The following is a 26,607-nucleotide window of genomic DNA, read 5'->3' on the forward strand; positions in this document are numbered from 1 at the left end:
TGGCATCAATCAGCCAGCCTGAGAGCAAGAGGTTTTGGAAGACAGGATTTAGCAGCATTTTCAAATATCCCAGAAAATCAGTAATTCATGCAGAGCCTTTCAGCTCCAGCTGAAGAGCCCACACTCAGTACTTCTCAATGGAAGCAAACCAGGTGTCTCAGGCCACGTGTCTGCCCCTTTTATCCTTGCAGTGAGCAGATGGAGCAGGCAGTAATGTACATTCCCACACACATCCTCAGCCCTCTCATACCCTTGTTACTGCCCTGGTCACCATCAGCCTTGCTTTTCCAGTGGTTCTGCTGTGATTCCCATCCTCACAGCAAGCCAACATCTGCTTGGAGATGTGTCCCTTGCTGCTCTGCTTTTTTCTCAGTGCAATATTGAGGTGGGAGTGGGGGGAAGGAGGAAATACCATGGCTGAGAGAAGCCTCCCCTCCCCTGGGTCTGCAGCAGGCTGAGAAGCAGAAGGCTTGTGCTGGAGTCTGCATGATGCAGCTCTTCCCACACCACACCACACTGCCCTGGTGTCATCCCACATTCACCTTGTTTTCTTTGCTGTGTGTCTATTGAGCAGTGTGAGTAGAAAGCCTTGAAATCAAAGCTGTTAAAGGAAACCTTTGTTCTTCATCTCTAGTATCTGATGTCGGGGAAACCAAACCAGAGGAACTGAGAATAACCAACCAACAATTGTTATTCCAACCAGGAATAACAAGCCCGATTCTGTTAGAGGTGGAGAGCTCAGAACAAGAAATCAGGCTACAAACCATCAGTAAGGAACCTCACACCTCACAGCTCCCTGTACCACCACCATGAACCCATGACCAGCACCACACTTCTCACCCCACTGCCTCAGAGCCCTTTCTGTTTCTCAGTTCTTGTTTGCATGGTGGAGAAAAGCCTTTCCCTTTCTCAGAGAGCTGTAAATAAATACTCCCAATAAACGTTATCTTCTTTTTTCCCAGGCCCACAGGGCCCCGTAGGTGTCTGCCATTCCCTGTTAAATTTCCCATACACTTTGGAATAGCTTTCCTGAATCCAAGGAATCATATCAAGCTGTCTCGTCCCAGTGACCTTCACGCACCTTCCCCCCATCTTTTCACCTTTCACTGGAGTAATTACAGGCAGGGAAAGTGGCAGATAATGGAATGGAAGAAAGAGTGAGGTAAGCAGATCAGCAGGACAACCTGCTGCACATGAAGAATGATGGCTGGGCTAAGTGGGGAGGGACACCAGTTCCAAGATGCAGGCTGTGTCTCCCTGCTGTGAAGGGAGGGCAGGCTGGAAAGAGGAAGAAGCAAAGAATGAACTTGGAGAACACAGAATGGACTGGGAAGCTTGGCTCATCATATCAGCTTCTGGGCATGGCAGAATGGACACCTGAAGTAAGGACTCAGTTGAAACTGAGCAGCTCTAAGTGCTCTGTCTGTGGCAGAAAGGCTGCCTCCCTCATAGTCCATTTTTCCTCCAAGAGCTTCTTTCACAGCCCTTTGCCTTTTCCCAGAAAAGACACTGAACTTCCTCTTGGCCCCTCTGACCTCTTGCTTTCGGGGTGAATTTTTCCTTTCTTTCTCTTTCTTTTCACTTCAGCCTGAAAACACAGCTGCCTTTCTTTGATCAGAGCTGGGAGGGTTCCATGGGTGTCCTGTGCTGGCGGCTCCTGCGGGCGCAGGAAGCTCTGAACATGCCATTCTAAGATTAGCACCAGTAGCCCAGGGGCTGTGTCCTCCACAAACTGCCAGCTGCACACTCTCCCATTATGGAAAATAAAGGCAGGAAAGGATCCTTACTCAGATCCCTTCTGGCAGTTACACTGCTGTGCTATATCCAGCATTTTTTACAACTTTTTTCTCTGCCTCAGGTGATGTGGCAGGCTCAGTGTCTTCTGGTCAAGGGAAGGTGTTGTATTTGGGTATTCAGGTGCAAAAAACTCCCTTCCTTGCACTGCAAGGAACATAATTCCTTTGATTTCCAGGAGCTGGGCTGGCAGTCTCCCTCTCCTCCTTCCCACCACTGTGAGGAAGGAGGGAAGCCTCATTTTATCACTTTCAACCCAGAGCCCTCAGCCTCTTCCACACCTAAGACTCAGACATCTGCTTCTCTCACCCCAGATCTCAGTGCTGGCTCTCTCTTGCCCCACAATATTAATTATGCAATCTTTCCCATTCCTGGTCATGCTGCCCACCTTGGTGAAATAACCCACCACTACTTTTCTAAATGGTTATGAGAAATGGCTCTGTTCATTTTTTTGCTATAATGGTGCAATTACTCACAAATGATTTTTGTCCTTTTGCAGTCAAAATTCTTTTCCTTTTCACAAGAAAAGCTGGTCAGCCTGCATGGGCTAAACCCACTGAGCTGAAGTTAAAGGCTTAGTCCATCAGTAATTTGGTGACTGATATTCTGAGATCTTTTGCTGTTCCATAAAAATAAGCATTGTATGTTCTGAGAAATGTCAGACAGAACTGTAAATGGGAATTTAATTATACCAGCAATGTAAGCATGGCACTGTCTGCAAAAAAAGGAAGTGCAACTACCAAGTTCTCTGTAAGGGGCTTGTTTCACTTTTCTCTTCCAAATAAAAATGGTTTTCAGAACCATGTTTCTTCATCTGCTTTTAAAACTGAGCCTAGTCCCTGTTAGCACTGGGGAAGAAAATTCTGCCTTTATCTGTGTCTGAGGTACAAATGTGCCAGTTTGAGCCTCCCAAACTTCTCCTTATGCATCAGAGAGCAGAACTGCCCACCAACCCCTGGCTCTGCAGATTGTGTGAAGTGAGGCCACTGTTTTTAGCACAGATCCTGCTCCTCTCACAGGCTGCCTGGGTCCACTGGATCCTCACAGAAATGACCTGCTCCACTAGGTCCCCACAGAAATGTCCCACCATGTACCTGGTTTGACTGCTGAAGAGAGGCAAGTTCTACTGGCTGGCATTCAGTGCAGAGTTTTGGCTAAATACCAGCTGAATACCAGCAGAGATCCATACTTCCCTAGCCTCCTTCCCTCCCCTACAAATCCTCTCACTCATCTGCTTTTGCAGGTAGGACATTTTGGCCAGATGGGTCACCTTTTATCAGAGAAACCTCCACAGCACCTTGCAAGGCTGGAGTATTCAGCAGCTATGAAATCAGTGATGGTTACACAAATTTTGGTACTGGTCCTGTGCAACTATCAGCCCAATTCTCATGCAACTGCATCTAGACATGGTTTTGAGGCCAGTCCCTGATCTCCATGGTTTGAAAACATCCTGTTTTCAAAAAAGCTTCACAGGAATGATTCCCTGCAGCCTGTTCTCACACCAGCCCATCATGCCAGATCCTGTGCTCACACAAGTGCTACAAAGCTCCAGTGTGACTCTCATAGGGACCTTTTCATTGCTGCACACACAATCTACCTCAGCAACAGCAAATAAGGCAAAAATAATTTTAAATACAGTGTCTCAGAGGCAGATACAATAAGGCATCCTAGGCTCAGGGCCAGTGTCTTGATTTCAGATTCAGAAAGGGTGATATTCAGCACCCAGTGCTGCACCATGAGAAGGGAGTTGTCAGTGTGCTACAGGAAAACAAGAAGGTGTCAGTTTTTGGGGCACAGTTTCATAAGCCCTGGGTTTCAGACAGCTTCTGTTTCCAACCACTCATTCTCCCCTGACCTTTCCCTTCCCCCCTTCCCCCCTCCCCTGCACCTGTGTGAGTTTGTGGGGCTGTGCTGTAAACTGGAGCACTGAAATGATCCAGGCTTAAAATACACCCCTTAACTCTTTACAGGGTTATTTTTAACCCGGATCATTTCAGCCTTGGAGCTCACAGCATGGCCCACCACGTGCCTGCCCTGCTGTAGTGGAAAGGGAGGGAGAGGTGACAGGGCCAGCCTAAAGCACAGAGGAGAGGGCTGGAGCTTTAACTGCTCCAGCCAGAGCCAGAGGAAATTACATCCCTATGTGTCCTCCTGCTCTGACAAGACAGAAAAATCTTATTTTTGCACGCCTGCTGGTAGAGGCTGGGCTGGTCTGCAGCACTGGTGTTTCATGAGGTGCAGCCAAGTCCAGGCCATGACCTGTGAGCCACCACAGGGAGCACATCACTGGTAAGAAGTTGCCTTTAAGCACCCACCAAACACCCATAAATACCGTGTCAGCCACCTCCAGCAGCTCTAAATCAAACAACAGCAGCCACACAGTGTAAGCAGGTTCTCTCTGCTGCATGGCAGAGGCCAAGCTCTACACCTGTAGGACCTGCTCAGCTAAGGAAGGGAAGGGGGATGCATCTGCGGGCAGGAAACTCCTGAAGTCAAAAATCAACCATCACCACACTCTGCCTGGAGGCCAGAACTGGGAAGCAGTGCTGTGGTTTTGCTGGGATTAAAGCATCAATCCTGACCAAGGCTGGATTTCAGGAGGGAACAGAGCCTCTTGCAGACCCTTGCTTCCCTGCCTGGCTCAGCTCTCCCAAGGCAAAGCATTCTGCACAAAGCCTTGCCAGGACTGACCCTTCTCATTTTTCAGTGAGGTAGCTGCAGGACTCGAGGAGGCAGCCAGCCACAGCCCTTGTCTGCACAGGAAAGCTTACACCAAACTGAGCCAGCTCTCCCAGCTTGCAGGGCAAAACACAGCCTTAATCTGATCGAGGGGCTGCTTTTCTGCCTAACTGAACTCATTTGCAAATTGGCTGAAAGGAGCTGTTCTCAAGCTCACCAGTGCCTGATTCTGACACAGAAAGCAGCATTTTGGGAATGACACCATAAGCTGCATCAGGGAATACTGCTCCTTTCAGGGTTCCCCAGGGGCTGGAGCGGGTGAATGTCTCCTATTCCTGCTGCCTCTTCCCCAGAAAGGTTCCCCTGCAGAGCTGGGGTGTGATGGACTGGAGATGTCCTGCACATCTCAGACCAAGCAATGGAGAAGTGATGACAGCACAGCTCCAATTTGGGGCGATGATTTCCATCACCAAGAGCCAATCTCTTCTCCCTGACCCATCTTTGATGCAGCCACAGAGGCAAGCTGGAGGCAAAGGTCACTGAGGCACTGTCTAAGGTACGCTTCCTGTTTATCTGCAGAGGACATGAACTCATGCTCTGGAAAATGCACCACAAATGCATTTCAGTTATTTTGGCTCTCACATTCTTTAAGTGCAGATAAGAATAGATGGGCAGCCCACAAGGAAGTCCTCTTTAAATCGACTAAAAAAGCTCAAGAGTGGTTTTTAATTAGGATTGAACCCATGCTACTGAATGGAAAAACCTCTGTAATTTGTAGCTTCATTCAAAGTAATTTCTCTGTCTCTGACATTTAGACGAATCCCAGCTTGCACCCTCCTGCCAACATAACCTGAACTCATTTGTTTATCTGTACCCAAGTGAGCACATCAGTGGCATCAGGATCATACTGAAAGGGGAACATTGTTTGGACTGGGAAGGGAGGGGCAAGTAAGCAGGGTATGTTCAAAACACAAACTCCCCCAAAAGAGCAAGCTGAAAGAGGAGAGGGTGGGGAAACACCTGAATCACAGCGTGAGGAATCAGGCAGCACAAAGCAGGAGGTGCTGCTACCCACAGGCCGAGCCTGCCTGTTCTCTGTGACCCACAAAAGCACAAACACAGGCTGAACACAGATTGCCCAGGAAGTAGGTGGGATCTCACTGCCCTTGGGCCATGTTCCACATCCCTAGAAGGAAATCTCATGATGCTTGTTCCGACTGCAGCTCAGCACCACGCTGGGCCCCTGGCTCAAGAAGCAACACATCCCAAGTTGTAAGCCCTGAATAAACAAAACTCTTCTTGCTACCCTGACCCCTCTTCAGCCCAGCAAAGCATCCTTCTTTGCATCTCTCTCCTTACTGTTCTTCACAAATCATTCTCACTGGAGACCTTCCAGCTCTCTGTTTCAGGAGGGATTTGTGTGATTTATTTACTCACTTGGCGTCTGATCTGGCAAGGAAGCTGCTCCTTGTCTCATTGTAGTAAATTTTAATTATTGGCAGAAGCCCCAGCTGGAAGTGGCTGCAGCTGTGGCTCTGTGATACCTCCTAGCCAGCCCTGTCCATCACTGTGTCAGTGCAGCCTGCAGCACCTTGGGAAGCAAGGCCAAGGCTCCCACCTGCCTTTCCTACCATTTACTGTACAGCAGGGGTGATGTTTACTGTGCTGTGCTCCACCAGAACAAAAGGTACCCTGTGAGCCACCTCTGCACCTTCCTCTGGTGGGGCCAGGCTAGCCCTGAGAACTCTGTGAGCATTTACAGCATTACCACAGTTACTTCCCAGGATATTCCAAGAATATCTTGCAGGTCTTTCGAATGTATCCTAAACACTACCAAAAAAATTATACTTTTCTACTTCTATCTTTCTGCAATATTTTCTTTGATCAGCCTTTACCAGATGCTAAACACCTCCATTACACAATCCCAATGAGAATTTTGTGAGCTTTATGAATGGCAGCATGCAGAGTCCTCATCCTTTTCCCCCAAGCTGCCATCAGATGGCTGAGCAAAAAGCAATAACTGGTCTCAGTGTGCCATGGGCCTCTCACTGCTAGAATGCAGGAGTGAAACATCATAGAAAACTGGGCAAAGAAAGTATGATTTCCACTTCAAAGATACAAGAATAATTCAGGAACTGATACCTGGCCATAAAATCTGGTTATGAAAGAGAGTAAAGGTTTTTTGAGGAGTATAATGATGACCCCAGCAGGCTCTGCAGAATCCTTGGCTGCTGTTTGCCAGGACTGGCATTTTGAAGGTTGTGCAAGCAGGTTTCTAGTTTGATTTACAACAAAAGGAGTTAATTTCTCATATGAGAGTGTACACAACTGTGCAGGACCACTGCACATCCAAGATAAAGCTTCATCAACATTGTGAAGCCTCAGCCAGGGCAGAGGAAGCCTCCACATCTGGTTGATGTCACATGCAACAGATTCATTCCTGCAGCTTTGGGGAAAGCAATCTGTGAATTATATTGTGAATGCTGGAGTTTGGGCTCCAGATTTCTCAACACTCTAAAAAAACAACAGGACCTCAGATTAGGTTTGGGATTAGTCTGAGCTCCTGGCCCCAAAGTTGGGTTTTAGACTCCTCTGACCCAGCCACACATCTCTTCTGTACATATCTCTACAGAGCTGCAGATTGTGGTTTCCTGAGACAAGGGACTGCTCGTTAATTGAGAAGTGTCAACTAAGTAAAGAAATATTGGACATGGAAGTTTTGGAGGCAGTCAGGAGAAGGTAAGGAGTCCTTCAAGGCAGTCAGTGTTGCTAGAACCCAGAGATCCCTAGCAACTCTCCTCAGTTCCCTCTGAAAACAGCACCTCTCACAGCAGCCCTAACAAAGATTCAACTAAAACTCCTGAAATGCAAATGGCAGGAAAACACATCAGGTTTTCTCTTGAATTCTTTCTTTTTGAAATATTTTCAGTGGAGAGCAAGCTTCTTGCCTGAGGGTACATCACTGCTGGCCTTTCTCTCAGAGTCTATTGAGTAAGTCAGCCACAAGAACAACACAGAAGTATGACATTCCTTCTCAGAGTGGCACCCAGGTCAACCTTATCCCACCACAGATAAGTGAATATAGGATGAGGGTGTGCCTGGCCTCAACTGCAAGGCTATTGCACAGCTATAATGAGGGTGATAACGAGGAAGGAGCTCTGACCATAACCCAGGGCAGAACAGTATGAGGAATATGGACTACAAGGGATTGTTTGTGTTTTAAGAGAAAGGGCAGAAAAATTCCACTTTGCATAAAATATGTAAAAATATGTAACACTTCCCTGAGTTTGGAAAGAGTTTGCTTTAGGGCAACATTCTTCTCAAGACTTGCAGTGATCTGGTCTTGATTTTCTCATTCTGAGAGTTCCCTTGTGAAGTGCTGCCATCTTGGCACTCGGGGTCAAGCACTGCCCAAAGGGTAACGTGAGGATATTCCAGCTCAGCAGCTTCCATCCAGAAGACTGCAAGAAAATCTCTCAAATGCCTCAGTTGAAAACTACAGAGGGTTGGATCTGCCATATTTAAAGGCTAACCAAAGCAAGATTTGGGGATTGGGTAGAGGCTGGTAAGTAGCCCAAAACTAGTAAAGGGACAAATGTTTATCAAAGGATGAAGCACTGTGTTGAACTTATCCACTACACTGTAAATAAATGGTTTGTGTACTCCCAGCCTTGCCTACTGAAAGGAGAGGGGAAACTCCTGATGGCTTTCCATCCTTTAGGGGTTTGATGTACCCAGGTCTATTTGTCCCTGTGAGGTACCAATAGCCCAGGTGTGCTGGGCCATGGGGACCACTGGGTGGTGGCTGGAGTGAGATGCTGTGGTGTCAGCAGAGCCAGGCAGTGCCAGGCAGGAGGACACAGGCAGAGGAGAGCAGCCAGTGCCAGACACGCAGGAGAGGAGCTGTGTCCCTCACAACTGAATTAGAGGAAACATCTGCAGACACTGGGAAATTTGATGAGGTGAATAAACTATCTACCTTCTGTTTCAGAGAGGGACTACAATGAAAATTAAATGAGACAATCATTATTTTAAGCAAGTTGTTCTTTCCTTTTGCCATGGTAGGTATGTACCTCTCAGGAGTGTCTGGCCTGTGCTTGCCAAGCTCTGTCTGGATGGATTAGCAAAGGCAACAAGAGTCATTGTGAAAGGCACAAGTGAGATCTTGAGTCTCCCTTTTGGCACTGAGAATATTTGGCAATTGCCTGGTGCCTGCATGTTCCCAGCACTGCATGGGCTGATTAATCTCAGCAGCATTACCTCAAAGCACTGTCAGGAGCATGTGCTGAGAGGGCAATGTATGCCTTGTGCACTTTAATGCCTGCACAGCTACTGCTGCACACCCCCAGAACTGGTCCTGAGGCAGGCAGGCTTTCACCTGTCAGGAGAGCACTCAGGTGACCAGGCAGGTGTGTGAAGTCTCCTCTGCCCCAGCAAACCTTGAATTCTTTCCTACATGTTGCAATGGCTTAAACAAGCAGGCTGCCAAGTGCTTGCCCTAAACCCTGGATTAAAACCCATCCCTTGCTGGGCAGACCAAAGGGTTTGAAGCCCACATTCTCAGAGAACAGCACAGAGCCCAGGCTTCCTGAGCAAGTGTCTTATTGCTCCTGGCAAAGGCTGCCAAGAGTGGTTTGATCCAGCACCACCATGACCAAAAGAGGCAGTGAACTGCAGCACCTGGTCCCTGGTGGGCAGGGTGCCTGTGCAGGGGCAGCATGTGTGAAACCTCAGCCTGTGCCCTGCACAGACACAGGCAGCTCTTGGCTCTGCTGTGCCCTGAGCAGGAAAAGGCATCTGCCTGTTCAGCCATGGCTCTCTGTGCAGTGGATGGCAAACCAGTTAAAATCAACCATGTAAATAAATTATTTTGTGCGCGTTCCTTTGGGAATCTGTGACTGAGGTGACCACAGAAACCTCCAGCAAAACATGGGTGCCACTGTTCCCTTTTCTGCAAAAAGGGCTTTTTGTGAGATGCCTGATCCTCTTTGCCATGCTCAGAGTATTCTAATGGGAAAAGGAGTGCTGGGAAGAGATGAGGACGTGGGACAGGGGGAATGTAACAGGGACCCAAGGACAGGTCAAGCAGGGCAAATCCAGGCTTGTCCAGAAGCAGCATCCCAGGCACTGGTTAAGTTTTAATATAGAGCAAGCAGGTGCCCAGTGAACTGGAGGAACCTACAGGATCAGGGAGTGACTGCAAGATATGGATTGCAGCCTTGCCATTCTGCATTTGCCCTGTAGTTGATCTACAACATGAGAATTCCCCTCAGCCACTCAAAAATCCAGGAAAGAATTTTAGTGCAACAGCTAAAATGAAATTTGGTCCCAGAGGACAGAATGCTCAAGAGGAAAGACACAAAAGGTACTCAAGAAAGGACAAGGTGACTCCTATTGCAGGGAGAAGACAGGAGGTTGGGATGGGAGATAGGAAGGTGAAATAAAAGGCTGTTAAGTACCAGTGAGACCTGAGGGGGAGAGGCTGTGGGACATACAGTAAAAAGAGATCATCATCATCAGGATTATTTGGTTTATAAGATACATAACAACATTTGCCTGCAGACAGTGACAAGGAAAAACAGGAGGGCTAAGCAGAGAAGCAAAAATCTACATTGCCAGCCAGGCCAGCTGCCTACAGACAAGGTGCCCAGGGTGTCCAAGAGAGCAGGGAAAGCACAGAAGCCTGACTAAGGAGTGCAGTGCATTCAAGGAGGAACGGCCTCCGCCTTTCCTGTCGCAGGGCCCTGCGTCTGCAATTGCCTCACAACAAGCCCAGCACAGCTGCTCCCAGCCAGGCCCAGCAGCCAACATGGAAATCATTCCAGGCAGCAGGAAAAGGATCCTGGATAAAGCTGATATCTGGCTGAATGTGGTCATACCCAGCCACACAAGTGGAAAAAGAGGGAAAATCTGGGAGGCTGTGCCCACACAGGGAGCATGGCAGCCTTTCCCTGGAGAGGCTCCATGTAAGGGGGCTCTCCTGCCACCTGAAGCAGCACAGCTTCAGAAATGCACCATGCTGGGTTTTGAGCCCAGACACAGCACACAGGGCTCTCTCTTTGACTCTTGGGGGTGCACTGCTGTCTCTGTTCAGAGGCTGAACTATTTAAGACGATACAGCTTCAAGGAATAAAAAAGAAGTACAGAACTATTGAAAAGTTGGTAGTTTACTGTGTGGCTTCTGTAGGTGAAAATGCATTGCAAACCATCAGACTACAGCTCTACCACTGCAAACTGGAGCTCAGCCATCAGCAACCTTAAGCACTGAGACACAAAAAACAAACAGCTGAACACAGATCTCCACAGCTGACTGACTACATTAGGAGACTAAATTAATACACCTCTTCCCTTTATGAAGTCCTGGAAACTCAGTGTCTTGCTATTTCCTTCAAGTTAATATACTTGTTTTAAAAATACTGGTTGTATTTATCTGGAACAAACAGTTTCTTAAAAAGGGGGGTTTTTTTCTCATGTGGCCTTAAGAGAATGGTGTTGATGCTGCAGAGCTCTTCTCTTGCTCCAAGTGAACACCAGGGACACATTTGAAGCAATTGTCCATCAAGTTTACCATATCTCTAAGTCTCTTGGGGGAAAACAGCTTGTGCTGCTTAAATGGGAGTGCTATCAGTAAGCCAGAAGCTTGCAGCAGATACACTGAGCATTCCTATTATTTGAGGTTATGAAAATTCAGATTGGGATGCTGAAAATAAAGTCCCTTGCTCTGGAATGCCCTGTCAAATACAGCCCTCAGCTCCTCACTTAAAGGAGGCCACAATGAAGGAGGCCAGTGGGAACTTAACAAGAGGAAATGGCCTCAAGCTGCCCCCCAGGAGAGGTTTAGATGGGATGTTAGGAAACATTTCTTCACTGAAAGGGTTGTTCAAGCACTGGAACAGGTTCCCAGGGAAGTGATGGAGCCACCATCCCTAAGGACATGGATATGTAGCACTTAGGGGTTTGTTTTAGTGGTGGGCTTTGCAGGGCTGGGTTAATGGTCAGACTTGATGATCTTACAGGTCTTTTCCAATCTAGATGATTCTGTGATTAACCTGGCAGCAGGATTTCAGTGTCATCTGAGAGCTAATGCACCACTTCCTTAAGTAATGGAAGATCCCCCTCTCCTTCAAGCAGCACTTCTTTTAATTTCTCCAAAATTAAATTAGGTGAACACCTACACAGTTTTCAGCTTAGTTCAGGAAGACATCTGGGTTTTCTGGTATGTCAGGCAGGATATGGATATAAAGTCCTGTCATGAATTCCTTCTCTCCATCTGATGGGAGCCCTGTAGCAATAAATACTGTCTGAAAGCTTGGTGATACAACAGACATGAGCTATAGCAGATATCTAAACTGCAGATAATATGCTTGAAGGGGGGGGAATGGGTTATTTCTCAGAAATCATCCATTGAATAAATAAGTTGATGAGGTTGTGTTGTTTTAAGAATCCACAGACACTCCCAATGTGGAATTGCTCCGCTGGAGCCAAGGGCTGATCTGTACCCTGGCAGGGTGATGCTGATGTCCTGATTTACAGCTGACAACAGCTGTTAGCAAGATGTTGCTCTGGCTGGCCTGGAGAGCACTGCTTCCCCTGTGTCTTCACAGTCCAGGCAGCCTCTGGGATGTGTCCTGGAGACTTCCAAAGGTGCTTCCAAAGGCTCCATGGCTGGAGGGGCGTGCTGGCAGCTCTGATGAAGAGCAGTGGTGGCCACTGTGAGATGTAGCTGCTTTCCTGGTGAGCTGCCTTCACCAGCTGCTTGTACAGAGCTCTGCTCCTGGCCAGGGTTTCCCTCAGGATCCTTCTCAGCTTCCCAGTGCTTCCCTTCCAGACATCTGTTTTTCTTAATGGTCTGGGAACTGTACACAGCTTGTCAAGCTCCCCCAAATTAATTGGTGCCTCTCTGTGTGTGCTTCCAGGCCTTCTTCTGGGGAGCTCTTGCTGCACTAGGAGAGTAAGGGGTGAGCTAATGGAGGAGCAACCAGCAAAACCTCCCAGGCTGCCCACAGGGCAGGAGACAGAAAATAATGTGGTCTGTAGGGCAAGTGCTCTGCTCTCACATCAGCAAGGAACTCTAGGCTAAGACACAGAGTGGAGAGATGGCCAGGAAGGCTGGACTTGCATGGGGAAAGAAAGGCATAGACCATGTTTATCATATTGTGCCTTGAAATAAATCATTATTTTGTGCCATCTCAGCCATGGTGCTCCTTTAAGTGCCTTGCTGTAGCTTCAGACATGAGGGAAGGCTACACCCTGCTCTCACCTGCAAACCCCTGGGAGACCCTTGGGCAGCTGCTCTGTTCCATTGCTGAGCCAATGGAACAGCCCCTGCAGCAGAAAAGGTCTCAACCCAATGGATCTTCTCCCTTGGTTGCCTCACAAGGGGTCAGGAAAAAAAAAAAAAAAAAAAAAGATGAATTTCAACACGAGGAGGCTCAGACTCAAGATGGGATGGGGGGAGAGATTGCTCTTTGCCTAATAAGTGGTTAAAGAGGATGAACTTTAAGCAAGTGCATATACAAAAGGCATAAATTATCTAATCTGAAGCTATTCAGAAGGTTAAATTAGAAACTGAAGTCACTGAACTGTCAAAGAAGGTGCACAGAGAATGCAAGATGCAGGGACAGTTCAAAATACTTCTGATAAATGCTGTAAGTAGAGTGTGGTACCTCCCATTTAAACTCAGTTAGAGACAGCCTAGCTGGAGCAGCACAGGGAGTCAAACTCCTCTCAATTTATCAGGCTTGGAACAGAAAATCAGAAGGGTAAATGAGCCTACACAGAGGCTAGAGAGGCTTCCAGACTCATCAGTTAGGGCTGTGCTATCTTTGTAACACATTGCTATTAAATTAGGTCTACACTGGATACAGGCAGGACAGAGAAGGAGGTTCATATTTATCTAAGCCAGGAATTTACTCTAAAAAGGTACACAGATATGGAGTGGAGGAAAGTGATAGCAAGCACTCTGCTGGCAGCCAGCTTGAGGTGTGAGTGCTGAGCTGCACCCACAGAGATGCCTTGTTAGCTGGACCCTGGAGGGCTCAGTGGCCCCAGTGGCACTGAGGACCTGGGGCTGCAAAGCTGCTTTCCCACCCCTTGGCTTCATCCAGAGTCTCCAGCCTGCAAGAGTCCTGAAAACTGGCCCAAACACTGGGGAAATGCACCCAAGCAGTTGTAATTTGCTGTTATGTTTGAAAGTGCCTGAGTTTTCAGCCCAGTCTGGATTGACCATAATGATGCATTGGAAATTTAATCTTTTCCACAGGTAAACAACTCATCTATACCCTAAGGAAAATGCACCAAGCAACTCCTGAGCTGCAGCTTGGCCTTTGACATAGATTATTTTTTGGTGATGTGAAGAAGATAATGATCTCTGCTTCTGATTAAAACTGCTCATAAAATTCTCCCACAATGCTTTAACAGAGAAACCCAGTGTTCATAAGAGATTTGAAACACTCTACACCTACATCAGTGCTCCATTTCTTTTACCTGCTGGCTGATTGGATCCTCTACATGTTCTTTCTCTCTGGCAAGAAGAGAAATTAAAGTTCCTTCAACCTCAGGCACAGTTTCCCCAGGCTCAAGCTGGGCCACTGGAACCAGGTGTCCAGGAAATGTGGGCTCAGTGCCTGCACAACTCTTGCTCAGTGAGTGAATCAGCACTAGGAATCTCTGGCCAGCAAGGCCCTGAATTCACAGGTGTTGAGAAGAAAAATTAAATTCAATTTTTGATCTCGGGAATCACTGGAATGATCCAGTAAAGTCCTGATGTGAGTGGAAAAGGCAACTTTGCATTGAGCTGGGAGATGAAAGACACAGTGCTAAGATTGTTTCTCTTTTGTAGGAGTAACCAGTGTGTTCAGGAATCCATCCCTTTCCTTCCACTCTGTGCTCTTCACAGACTGTCTGGAGTATCACATTTGCTTGCACAGAGAGCCCCTCTGCCTCTAAGTGGGAATGAACACCTTCAAACTGGGAATGAACACCTTCAAACTGGGAATGAACACCTTCAAACTGGGAATGCAAACCCTGGCTTCTCACAGAGGGACAGTGTCAACAACTCCATGCCCCTTGTAAAAACTAAATGGGAAACCAAATTAGACTGTGTACATTTCACAAGTTAAACGTGCCCTCACTGCAAGGCCCAAGGGGTGACATTCCTGGGAAGCCTGGCACACCAGCTCGAGTGTGTGTCTATGAAAACAGGGCATGTTTCATCTGAACTTACATCAGGAGAAACATGGCACTTTCAGCAGAAAGTATTTCAAGATGATTGACTTGAGTAAGCCATGACTGCTGCGGTAGTATGCAGTTTTAAAGGATAAAGAAACCCATTCTAAAAACAGGAAGAAAGAATAAAAATAAAATTGGTTTTGTGTTTTACACAGGCAATAAAATTACCATTCCTAGACTCTAGCAGATGTGATGCCAATTTATTTTGACCTGAGCTTCCCACAGGCAGAAGTTTGCTGGGCTTGAACAGTGCACTGCAGCAGGGAGGGATCATAAACACTTTTTGGGCCTGATGCTCAATAGCCACTGGTTTCTCCCAGCAGCCCACACGTGCTGCAGAAACAGCACAGTGCTGTCCCTCTGGTGGCCCTATCAGTACCACTAACCTGAATACAACTGAAGATTGCTTCTTATCTTTCCACCACTCAGTCCAGTCTATTTTTGAATCATTCATGGGAAAAAGATTTTCTACTACATTTGGTTTCCACTACACTACTCCAAACCATGCCAGACCTCACTGTTAGAAATCTTTCCTGCTATTTGGTGAGATATAAATCTTTCCTTTAATTGGATCCCATTATTGCCAGGCATACTGCTTTTTCTCATGCACTAACAAATTCTGTTTCCTCTGTGCTAACAGTTTTACAGCATTGTCCTCAGTCTTCCTGCAAAGCCACACTGACTTGTCCAACTCCAAACTTCTGAGGCAGAATTTCCTCTCCTTTGCATTTTTATGCACAAGAAGTCACTGGTCTGGACCCTTTAGATACCCAGGCTTTCCAAACCACACACATCAATTCTCTGTGCATTTGAGAAGCCTGGGATGAACAGGAGCTTTGTTGAAGCTGGCAGTGGTAAACCAATATCCTTTGCAGATTAGCCACCAGTCATCCACACTGACCAAAACCCTGCATGCATCTCATCAGAAAGGGCAAACAGGTGTATTTGCATATGCAAAAATAACAGCTTACAAGTTTTCTACCTCTTCTATAGGTGTGGGAACTTAGGGCAAACTACTAATATAGGGTTTGAGCTCTTTTAAAATCTGGTGATGAATCATGAAGAAAAAGCCATGCATGTGAATATGCTGTAAACCTGGCAAGGGAGGAGTGGGTCTTTGTTTGCAGAAGACTTCCAGAAACACCTTCAGCAAGTGATGGGCTTCAATCTGACAAGAATTTGGTGCAGCCTCTTTTCCTGTCTTTCAGAAAAATGGCACTAATGGGGCAGATAAGGCTTATCCTTACAGTACATCACCAGGACCCAGATACTGGTGGTAAGATATAAAGATACAACTCGGATTTGAGGTAAAGGCATTTCTGGCATGAGACTGCATAGCTGGATACACTGTGACCTGCATGAAGTGACTGAAATCCATGCCTAGGTGAGACTGTGGGGATGAGTGCCCCACGCCTCTGTCACAAGGAGGTGTGAAGCAACTCTGCAGTGAGTGTGTAATAACAACTTCTCCTTACACAACAGCTCTGCTGTCCCTAGACCACATTCAGGGCCTGCTGCCCTGTCTGCAAAGCACCAAACAAGGTCCTCCAAAGAGGTTTCCTTGCTGCTGGGTTCAGCTGCCAGCTCAGATCCCAAATTCAGGCTGTAGAGCTGTTGTTTTAGGAAAAGGAGCCTCCACCTCTCTAAAACACCTCTGTTAACCGACCAAAGTGGAAATGAACAGGGCTGGTTCATTTCCATGATAAAAGCCAGCAAGTTTCCAAGCAGCATCTATTGATAAAGCAGTGCTGATGTTTTGCCCTGCTCTCCAGATAAGCAGCTCCTGGGAATGTATGGGAAGGTATGCATGATATGCTGCCCAACTGCAAAGCATCCTGCCAACTACACTGTGGAGCACAGGACAGGAGGCGTTTCCAAAATGCTGTCACCATGGCTTGGGAAACTCAGACAACCAAGCTGGGGAGTGGGGAGAGGTTCAGAAGAATTCTCCCTCTTGGTGACACAGGAAAAGCCTTAATTCCATTTATTCTGGGGTCTCTGCTAGGGGGAAGAAAGGGCTGCAGCACAGCCCATGGGGTTTGGTTTTGCTGTTTCCTGTCCTTCGAGAGGGAGGCCTCCAGTCACAGGGATGGGGAAGTCTGGCAAACCAGATCCTTTCCAGGACTCTGCTGCAGACATTTACTGTCAAGCAGGTCCCAAATCTGCCCAGACCTGAGGGGTACAATGGGGTCATATAATACCTCTCCCAATTTACTTAAATACTCTTCCCTTTACTTTTACAGACACACTGCACACATGTGTCATTTTGATAGGTTTGGGAGGAAGCACTGAAAACAATCTGTATTTGAGGTTGAACCATTCTATTAAGCAAAAAGAAAAAAAAAATAGAAGATGGGAAAAAGAACACTTTAACTTTTGGAATGAAAGCCAATCATCAGAGCTTCCTGAGAAAGGGATATTGCTTCCTGCCAGAGCTAACCATGGTGTAATGCCTGTTCATAATCTCAGCTCCACAGCTGCAGGGTGGGCAGAGACCTCTCTCAGCCCAGCTCCCCTCCTGTCCTGCTGCTCTGGGGACCAGGAGGGTCACAGATTTCAGCCCCCTCACCTGCACAGTACCCATTCCTGCATCCCCTCCAGGTCAGTCCCTTGGGTGACATCTCCTCAGTGCAGTTTTCCTAAGGACAGGGTGAGTGCTGTCCATGAGGCTGCCCAGAAGGGTGAAGTGAGCAGAGAACTGCCCTCAGCCCTGGAAAAGCTTTCCCTCTGCTGGGTCAGTGCACCAACAGGAAAAATGGAGATCTAGCAGGATTAGGTGCAGAAAAGAGACAATGGAGATGTCACAGAATTAAATGACATCTGTTGGAAGGCATAAAGAAGGGGGGAGCCTTCCCAAAATACACCTGGCTGCTGCACCCCTGCACCTTAGGGAACCCATTACACTCAAGTGAAATTCACTCTGGGATTGTTTCCCTTTGCTGTGCAAGCAAAGTTCAAGAGTCTCTAAGCTCCCAAGCCCCTACAGAGAGGCTGGGAAGAGGAATGCCATGACTGCTGTGGAATATGGGCTGCAGAAAGCCACAAGCACTTTCAGTGGATGCCTTAACTCACAACATCTGCAGCAAGGTTTGGGAACCCACAAGCCATGGGAATTAGACAGCTTGGGCCAAATCTGAAGATGTAAACTAACAAACCAACACAAAAATTTCTAATACTTTCTGTACCATAACTGCAAACAATGTTTCATGGCTGCTTTTCTTTACAAGTGGCTTAGCTTTCCCCACTGCAGTTTTACACATTTTTTATATGACCTCATGTTAACAATCTGTGGTATAAACTTCATTATTTCTTTTCATCTGCCATAACACTGGAAAGAAAATTGATTGTCAAATCTATTTTGCATCAGGAAGATGGGCCAAAAAAAAACCCCAAACAACAAAACAAAACACTGATGATCAACAAACACAAAATTACCTGAACTGCAAGGGCAGGGTTTTGCTGCCTTTAAGAAAGAGATCCCAACTATCTTGCTTCTGTGGGTTTTTCAAAACTAGGGTCTTCCTGCCAGGGACGTGATGGAAATCAGCTGGCTAGGTCAGCCCTCTGCCCTTTTCCTCCTAATGCTGGTAATCCTCATGTGTCCCATTAGAGCAAAGAGCTTGCCAGTTGTGCCAGCAGGAAAGCAGGGAGCAGCTCTGCCTGCCACTGATGAAGCAAACAGGGAAATGACAGGACCCCTCTCGGTCCTGCTGCACAGGATCATTAAATCTGGTTTTAAAGCAAAAAGTCTGTGGTGAGCCTCTGTGTCCTGCCTGGGAAAAGCCCTCAGGAAGAAGCAGAGAAGAGAATCAGCTGGTGAGAAATCAAGCTCTTGCTCTTGGCTCTATTTTAATCTAATATCTTCTTAACTTTGGGATATTAAACACCTTTTTGGAGGCTTGGGGCAAGACCAAGCACGCTACTTATAAAATATCTTGGACATTGAGATGTTTTAAATATAAGAATGGATTCAGCAATCTACAGATGACCAAAAAAACCAAGTAACACGAGGAAAGTTGGGAAATAGCAATCTACAGATGATAAAAATAAACCAGGTAACACAAGGAAAATATGGGAAATAGAAGTAAAGAGACAGAATCAAGAGCAGGGAGGTCTTAGGTCAAATACTTCAGAGAAGCTTCCTGGCCACCTGACCTTCCACACGTGTCATGTGTGTCTCCAAAAAGGAAATGGCAGGTGTGTTCCTCTCTACTCAACAGAGACAACGGAAAATACTCGAGGGGCGCAATCCTTTGTGTGTAGAGAGAAGAGGGGGTGAGGGAGAGTGTCCTCAGCTTGCCAAAATACCTGTTTCAGCCCTAAATTATAACAAATTAGGAGCTCAATTCCCCCTCCCCTCTGAAACATGAAAGGATACTACAGTGAGAAAGAATAAAACAAGTGTTAACAGTGACTGACCTAGGCTCTGTCAAACCTGAAACCCTTGTAAAGCCAAACATTTGTCATGTCACGTAAGTAGCCTGTGCTGAGCTGGTTCCACCACTGCTTGATCCTTCTACACCCCAAAATCTGTTTAGATAATTCAGCTGAGGACATTTTTTTGTAACAAACACACCTGAACAGGCCAAATGTTTAACCCTTGCCTGTGGGGCAGGGCAGCACAGATAACCAGGATGGTGATGTTAGCACCTGGGTGTTATCACAATTGCCCAGCTGAGTTATGCACTGGAATTCTTCAAAGAAAAACTGAAGTGGTGCTTGAAGCACACTGTTCCCTGGCTCTGCTGAGTGTCCCCTGCTATTGGGGCTGCATCCATGCAGAAAAAGGCTTATCTGGGAAGATAATATAAAGTGTTTAGTAAGGTCTCTGTTCAGCAGAGAGAAATACCAAATGTCCTCTTTCATAATTTGAGGTTTTGCCAATGTTGTAATCACCTTTCTATTTCCTGTGCCCCTCCTAAAAATAAATATTCCTTTTCCCTTGCCACTTTAAAAGACTGAAAAGCTCACAAATCCAGCCTGACATGAGCAAAGCAAACACCACCATTCCCATTTTAAATGAATGGGAGGGGAGGCAGAGGGAGGTGAACTGCCTTGCCCAGGAGGGTGTAATACAGGAGAAGGCTTGAACATAAACCCAGGGAAGCCAGAGTCCTGTGCCCACCCTGAGACATGAGATCCAGCTCTCCTGGAGCACAGGGTACACAGAGAAAAAGGGACAGAAAAGCCTCTGGGGGTGTGCTACTCATCTACCTCGCTCAAGCACAGGCTCTCGGGTCGCCTTCCCTGACCCAAAATGTTCTATTGAAAGCAAAATGAGACCTCCCAATCCACCTGGGACAGGAGCCACACACAGCTGAGGGTGTGAATCACAAGTGCTGCTGCACGGGTGGGGAAGGAACCAACCCCAAGGAGCTCGGAAAGTTTGTTCTCTTATGCCCCAGTTTTTAATAACTCCTTAAAATCTCCTTTCAAAATGATACCTTTTAAAATCTAACACAGCTAGAGATAATGTTAGAGATCTAACACATTTAGAAACCAATAAGTAAATGGCAACTTTTCCTTGTTCCCCTTTCACAGAGGTAATTTCTTCCCAAACCATGCCCCTGCTTTCCAAATCTGGATTAAAACCTGCAAAAGAGTCTGAGGTGCACGACAGGAGTCGGGGTGGGAGGAAAGAGACCTTTATCTGAACCCCAGCAAAAAGATATTTTGAAGCTGCCTTCAGGGAGAAATTGCTTTGCAAGGTGGAGCTAAAGCAGATCGCGGAGCCAGTCACAAGCTAGTGGAAATAAAAAAAAGTTTTCTTTACCTCCATGTCCTGCAAGAAGAGAGGTGTCCTCGGGGCAATCCTTCTTCCCCACCCCTTTCCCTGTTATCTGTGGGAAAAGTTCAGGAGAGGCAGAGCAGAGCGCGGAGGGCTGGGAGATCCCAGCTGCTGCTCAGCCCGAGCGGACAGACGGACAGACAGAGCCCGGCCAGTGGCCCTGCGCTGCGAACAAGGAAGAAGGGCGGGTGGGTGAGAGGAAGGGAGGGAGGGACGGCAGGGGAGGGGGAGGCAAGGCAATCAGGGTTTAAATTTAGACACAAATCTAAACAGATACTGTCCTTCCCGGAGCGCCGGGCTCGGGAGACAACAGGCAACAAGCTCTGCCTCCGCGCCCGAGCTGGGGGACACCGCGTGTGCATTTCCTCTCTCCCTTTTTCCGTCTCCTCCTTCCTATTTTCTATCACCTTATCTTTACTCCCCTCCCGCCCCTCCGTTTAGTCTCTATTTCTCTTCACTGCTTGCAGTTCCTGCCCTGCTATCTCTGCTTCGATCTCTGCTGTCCACACTTCCCTCTCCCAGGGTCTCTTGCCTGTTTGTTTGTGAGGGGAGAATCCCTTTCCTTCTAACTGCAGCTTTCCTTTCTCTTCCTCCTTTTCGGTAATTTCACTCGGCAATGAACTGTGTTTAAAAGGCAGAACAGGAGGAGAGCAAGGGTGATTATGGGGCTTGGGTAGAATTTAAGGCGTTGTCCTGGTGTGTGGCTGGGACTCCCAGGAAGGACAAATATCTGCTGGGTGATCCCGCAGGGAGAGGACAGGGCTGAATTGTGGGCACTGGCAGGGGGTGCCCGTGCAGGGCTGGCACTGGCCAGCTGTAAAGCAGGACCAGCTCTTTCTGCCTTGAATTTGTCTCTCACACCACCAGGTCGGAAGGTGCGGGTTGTTCTCCTCTCCCTTCACAGGGACGGACAGACTTGTGCACTGAAGTGAGACGCTCCCGTGGTGGTAGAGAAATTCAGATGGGGAAAAACAAAGCTCCGGGATGTTTTTGCTGCAGTTTCCCTTTCCGCGCTGATCACAGCGTTGTAAACCGGACATCTCTTGTAGCAACTGTTTGCATGTGCTCCTTCTCAAAGAATTTCAGTCCCCACCTCTCGAGAGCAGGGCGGTGCAGAGGAATTTGGAAACGCTCCCTTTGTCTTCTGCTGGCTTCCTCGCCCTGAGTGCAGCTGCAAAGTGACACAATGTCATATCGTCATTTTGGCACGGTACCTCGGGGGCAGAGGAGAGCTAAAGCATGTTTTCTAGAAGGGATGCATGCTTCTCCTTTGCAGTGTTTCACAAGCCCCTGCTGGCTGTGGCAGAAAAGGCTCCAGCGAGGATTTAAATGTGAGCATCATGATACCCCAGCTCCCTGTCACTGAGAGTGGTTCTCCCAGTGCAGTTAACTGTTGCTGTCCTGCATGCTGCAGGACTCCTGTGGAATCTGCAGATTGAAATTGTGGTCCAGTTATCTCCTAGATTCAATATACAATAGTCACTCTGTCCTTAGCCAAAAGAATGATAGGCTGAGTTGTTACAATCTGGAGATTGGGCAAGAGGACTAATTAATCTTCTGTTGTTGAAACACTGGATTAGATGGATTAGATGAAACCCCTCTGCTGTAAGCAACCACAAGATGCTCCAACTGTAGATATAAGAAACTAAAATCTTAAATAAATACGAAAATGGAACTACCACTTGTTTGGAAATCCTATTGATTTCTTCAAGTCCTGACAATGGTACATTAGGACAGGGAATAGAAACTGAACTGAGAAACAGGGTTGAGGCAGGGAGGGCAGGATTCTCGTACTGCCCATGCTTTGCCTGCTGTGGGACAGCAGGAGGATTTCAAGCTGAGGGATTTCACTGGACATGGGTCACAAGTGTTGTTTTCTAGATATCTGCCATGTAGCACACCGTCAGTGACACCTCCCATAACTGTTTCCTGCTGCTCAGAGGCTCTTTCAGTATTTTCTTTCTGCTTTCAGGGGCTCTGCTGTGCAGAGGAAACCATTTGCTTAGGTGTACAGAAAAGGAAACTGCTAGGGAGAGGCAGTATCACTTCACCCATATTAGTAAAGCAAAAGCTGTTGCAGCTGCCCCACCACAATTCTTCACTCCATTTATTTCTGCCTCTAAGTATCTTGCCACAAAGCAAACCTTTTCTGCCTGCTGGATTCCCAAATGCCATTGCTCTGGGCATGGTATGCAGTATCAGAGCATTTTTATCATTGTGTCTGTACTTCTGACACTTTTCCATGCTAAATCTCCCTTCCTGAAGGAGCAAGGGGAGAATGCACAGAAATATGGTGTCTGTTTTTCTCCAGACAGGAAGACATGAGGTGTGGATTTGTTTTCCTCTCTCTTGTTTCTGGACTGAAAACCACTAGAAAATTTGAACAAACAACCCACATGCCTTAGCTGCAAGACCTCTGAAACAAACCTTATTAAGGGAGGATCTACAGAGAAACTGGGTGTTGCACATGAGTGCATTTGCAAGTATTTGGAGGTATCTTCCAGCATGACTCTTTGCATCCTTCTGTATATCCCTGCTTACAAACCTGGGATGTAGCAGTGTCTATGAGACTAACTTGTTCTTATATCCAAAAAAAAAGTTCCACATCTGTTCTGCTCTGCAGGAAAAAAAAAAAAAATTCATCACTAGTGCCATTAAAACAGTAAAACAGGCTCTGGGGGGAAATTTCATTTGACTGAGAAAATGCTGCAGTTGTGGCCCCCTGGATTTGGCAGCTTCCTGTCTGATTCTTTTCAAGACATGTGAGGCCAACACAGCAGGTTTGCTTCAGAAGAAATGAATGGCACTCCTGCTACAGGCAGCACATGGGGGAGAGGTGCAAGGAACTCCTTCATCCTGGCATTCCTTCAAAACAGGTGGTGTAAGGGGTTCTGCCATGCTTGGAAACACCATGGGCAACATTTGCTGGCTTCTTGCATTATTAAGGATGGAGAATGGAGCCTCTGCAAGGTGCTCAGAGGGAGCAACAAAAAGGATGTGCAGAGACATGGCTATGCTTTATTCAAAAATCAGTTAGTTAAAAGTGCACTGGAGGGCATCTGAAATTTTGTCTCTGGCATTGGTGTCCATGCAGTTATCTCATTTGGGTGTGTCTGCCAAATCTGGCAAGGTATGTTTGTCAGGGTGGTGGGAGAGCAAAGGGTGGAGGGAGCTGTGGGTTCCTGCAGGACAGATTGCAATTCTGTGCTTTGTTAAGACATTTGTTGAGGGTTTTAGTAGAGCTCACCTGTCAGTGCCAGTTCCTGAGGTTGTTCTGTCCACCTCTCTGCCTGGCCTTGGCTGCTGTTACCCACATCCTTTCCTGGAATTCACACCACTAACCATCAGCTGTTTCTATATTGGGCTTTTGACCTCCTGAAAATGGGGTTTCAACCCTTTCTGTTCCCACTCAAGCAGCTCAATTCTCAACTGAAAAATAAAAAAAAAAGGGGAGGGATAAGGTAACCACCAAAGAAACAACATTTGCATTTCAAAGATCAATCAGCTCGAAAAGCCAACATCCTGTTTTGGGTTGCCTTTACACATCAGGTCTGTCACTTGGCAGCCCGACAGGAAGCGAACGTGAGCAGCGTTTTTCTATGGGAAACTCGCTTTTCGAGCCCCCCCTTTGCTGAGCGCGCCCGGGGCCCTGGGCTGAAACAGCGCCGCGGCCGCGGAGCCTCGCCCTCTGCTTCGGGGGCTTATCAGCAGATAAGGAAATGAACTCCGCTGCAACGCTCGGTGCCGCTGACAGTGCTGTGCTCGGGTCTGCAGCTGCAGGAAGCGCCGCTGAGAGCACGGACACACGGACACACGGACACACAGACACACGTGTGCCAGGCTCTCCGCACCCCTGGGAACTGATGTCAGTGGGAAAGTCCCGGTACCAAAGGGAGTTCAATCGAAGGATGTGGTTATAAAGTGGCTCTCACGAAGCTGAATTGGAATGTGAGTTTGTGTCTTTTTCATGCTGGCCGCCTAAAAAAGTAGGTGGTAGAGACTAACTGAAAAATTGATCAACTTGACATGTTCCTGTCTGTCAGCTGGTGCCCAAGTGCTAACATCGTGGTTCAACTAACCAGGCTTCTTAATTAGGGCTTCCTAATTGCCAGTTCTGGAAAAGCCTTCCTAAAAGCCTGTCCCTCAGCAGAGTAAAGTTAAAAAATGGTGCATGGCACAAGGAGAATTTCACCTTGTAATAATGAGATCACAGCGAGGTGGATCACCCCGGGCCCACCAGGGGCTGGGGGTGGTGGTTAGATAATTGGTGTCATCACTTGCAGCACCCGAATGTTTTTGGAGAGCTCTTCTTTCTCCTGATCTGCTTGGCTTCAGAGAACAAACTGAGCTGGGGTGTTAAGAGGCATGGCTGCATCCCATTGTACTCATATAGTGATGGGACAAATATTATCAGCATGAGCCACTGACAGCTTGCTTCCAGCCTGAGCAATTCCTCTATGGTTACTAGTTTTAGTACTCCAGGCTCAATATAAACCAACAAAACCAATCAGAACGTGGCTGCTGACACAATTCTGGGTGTATGTGCTGGTTTTGATGTTCTCAGGCCAGTCCTACTGCCCATCCCTCAGTGTCCCAGAAAGCAGCACCACAAGCAGTGGCCCTCACCAGCAGCTTCCTCAGCCTGCAGCCCCAGCTCTGACTGAACAGGATTGTCTGACTGAAAATGGACCAATATTTCTGTCCCTAACAGGTTGTGCTCAGAGGAAGCTTGCCTTGCCACTGCCTGTGTGGTGACTATTAAAAAAATTAAAGGACTTTTGGCTGAGCACCAGGCCAGCGCTGTAATAACTTTACCTATCTTCTAAAAAACACACCAAAGAAGGAGTCACAAGCTGAATTCCCAAGCAAGGTAATTCAGGAAGTTTGAGGGTGAGAACAAATAAATGTCTTTTTTGTCTGTGCTGTGTGCCACCTGTAGCAGCAGCAGGGCTGACACCTCTTCAGGACAGAATCTAACCACCATTTTTAGAAACAATTTGCATGGTGGGTCTCACGTGGCACCAAGCACTGGCACTTCAAAGCACCGAGTGCTTCAGCTTTTGCCAGAGCTGACTCACAGGTCAGTCTCCTCTGTCACAGGCAGTGACTTTAATCACCCCGGCAAGTGACTTTAATCACCCTGGCTGGCATTTGGGTGGGAGAGCTGCCCTGGCTGGGGAATGAGCGCTGCACACAGCGAGCCTGCACAGCCCCCAGGGGTTATCCGGGCACAGAAAGGTTCCTGTGCACGGACAGACTGCCTGACCGAGACAGGAAGCCTGGACCAGAGCACAGCCAGGCTGGGTCTGAGCAGAAACCGTGCCCAGCCCGTGCAGCAACCACAGAGAGCTGGCTGGGGAAAAGCAGCTCTGAAGAGGGCAGATAAAACATGACACAAGGCAGGATGGAAACCTTGCCCACTTTCTGACTAAAATACATCTCCTCCAGGGACACAGCCTGAAGCCCATCACATATAAAACACACTGAAATTAAGATCATTCCATGAACTCACCTTGGAGGAAGGATATCTCCATTTATGGTGAGATATTGCTGTCTATTTACTGGCTTTTAAATGCAGTGAGGCACATGATTTGGAAAGGAGAACTAGTAGTGCCTACAATACTTTCTTGACCCTGTTATGCAAGGATGCTGAGAGCCCCTAGACAATATTGCAGCACAAGAGAGAGAATCCTTCTCCTTTCTCTGAGATCTAACTGAGGAAGTGAGAGAGCCTAGTGGCTGCACATCAGGGGTTTGGAGCGTCCTTTTTTTCTTTTTTTTTTCCCTATGAAAATTTCAGTTTCTCCTGAGCATCTCCAGGAGAAGGCAGCAGCAGGAGGCTCCATGTATCTTTGAGAGGAGGCAAGGATTTCTAACCATGGAGGACAGCAGGGATTTCTAACTATGCTCTGCAGGCAAGGAGTATACTGGAGGAAAAATTATTTTGTTCTGCCTGTACAGGACAGCAGATAAACAGCAGGGAATGGATGGGTGGTGTATTTTCCTTGCTGAGTTCAGCCCAACAGGATGATCCATCTGGGCTGCTATAAGCTGTGGGTGCTGTGGGGCACCTGGGGCACATGGTGGTCACAGGGCAAGTTAATTTGGTTTTCTCA

The 26,607-nt window shown here is 47.4% G+C and overlaps 1 protein-coding gene across 2 annotated transcripts in view; it reads right to left on the reverse strand.

The window, feature by feature from the left end:
* RCSD1 (RCSD domain containing 1) overlaps window positions 1-20,584 on the reverse strand; it is a 30,405-nt gene extending 9,821 nt beyond the window's left edge. For both annotated transcript variants that reach the window (XM_058045818.1, XM_058045817.1), the window contains exon 1: window positions 20,477-20,584. In XM_058045818.1, the coding sequence (XP_057901801.1) occupies window positions 20,477-20,482 (6 nt within the window). In that variant the 5' untranslated portion in view covers window positions 20,483-20,584. The remainder of the gene's footprint in view (window positions 1-20,476) is intronic.
* Between the last annotated feature and the right edge of the window lie 6,023 nt (window positions 20,585-26,607).

This window comes from Melospiza georgiana, chromosome 2, assembly GCF_028018845.1.
Source record: "Melospiza georgiana isolate bMelGeo1 chromosome 2, bMelGeo1.pri, whole genome shotgun sequence".
NCBI lineage: Eukaryota > Metazoa > Chordata > Aves > Passeriformes > Passerellidae > Melospiza > Melospiza georgiana.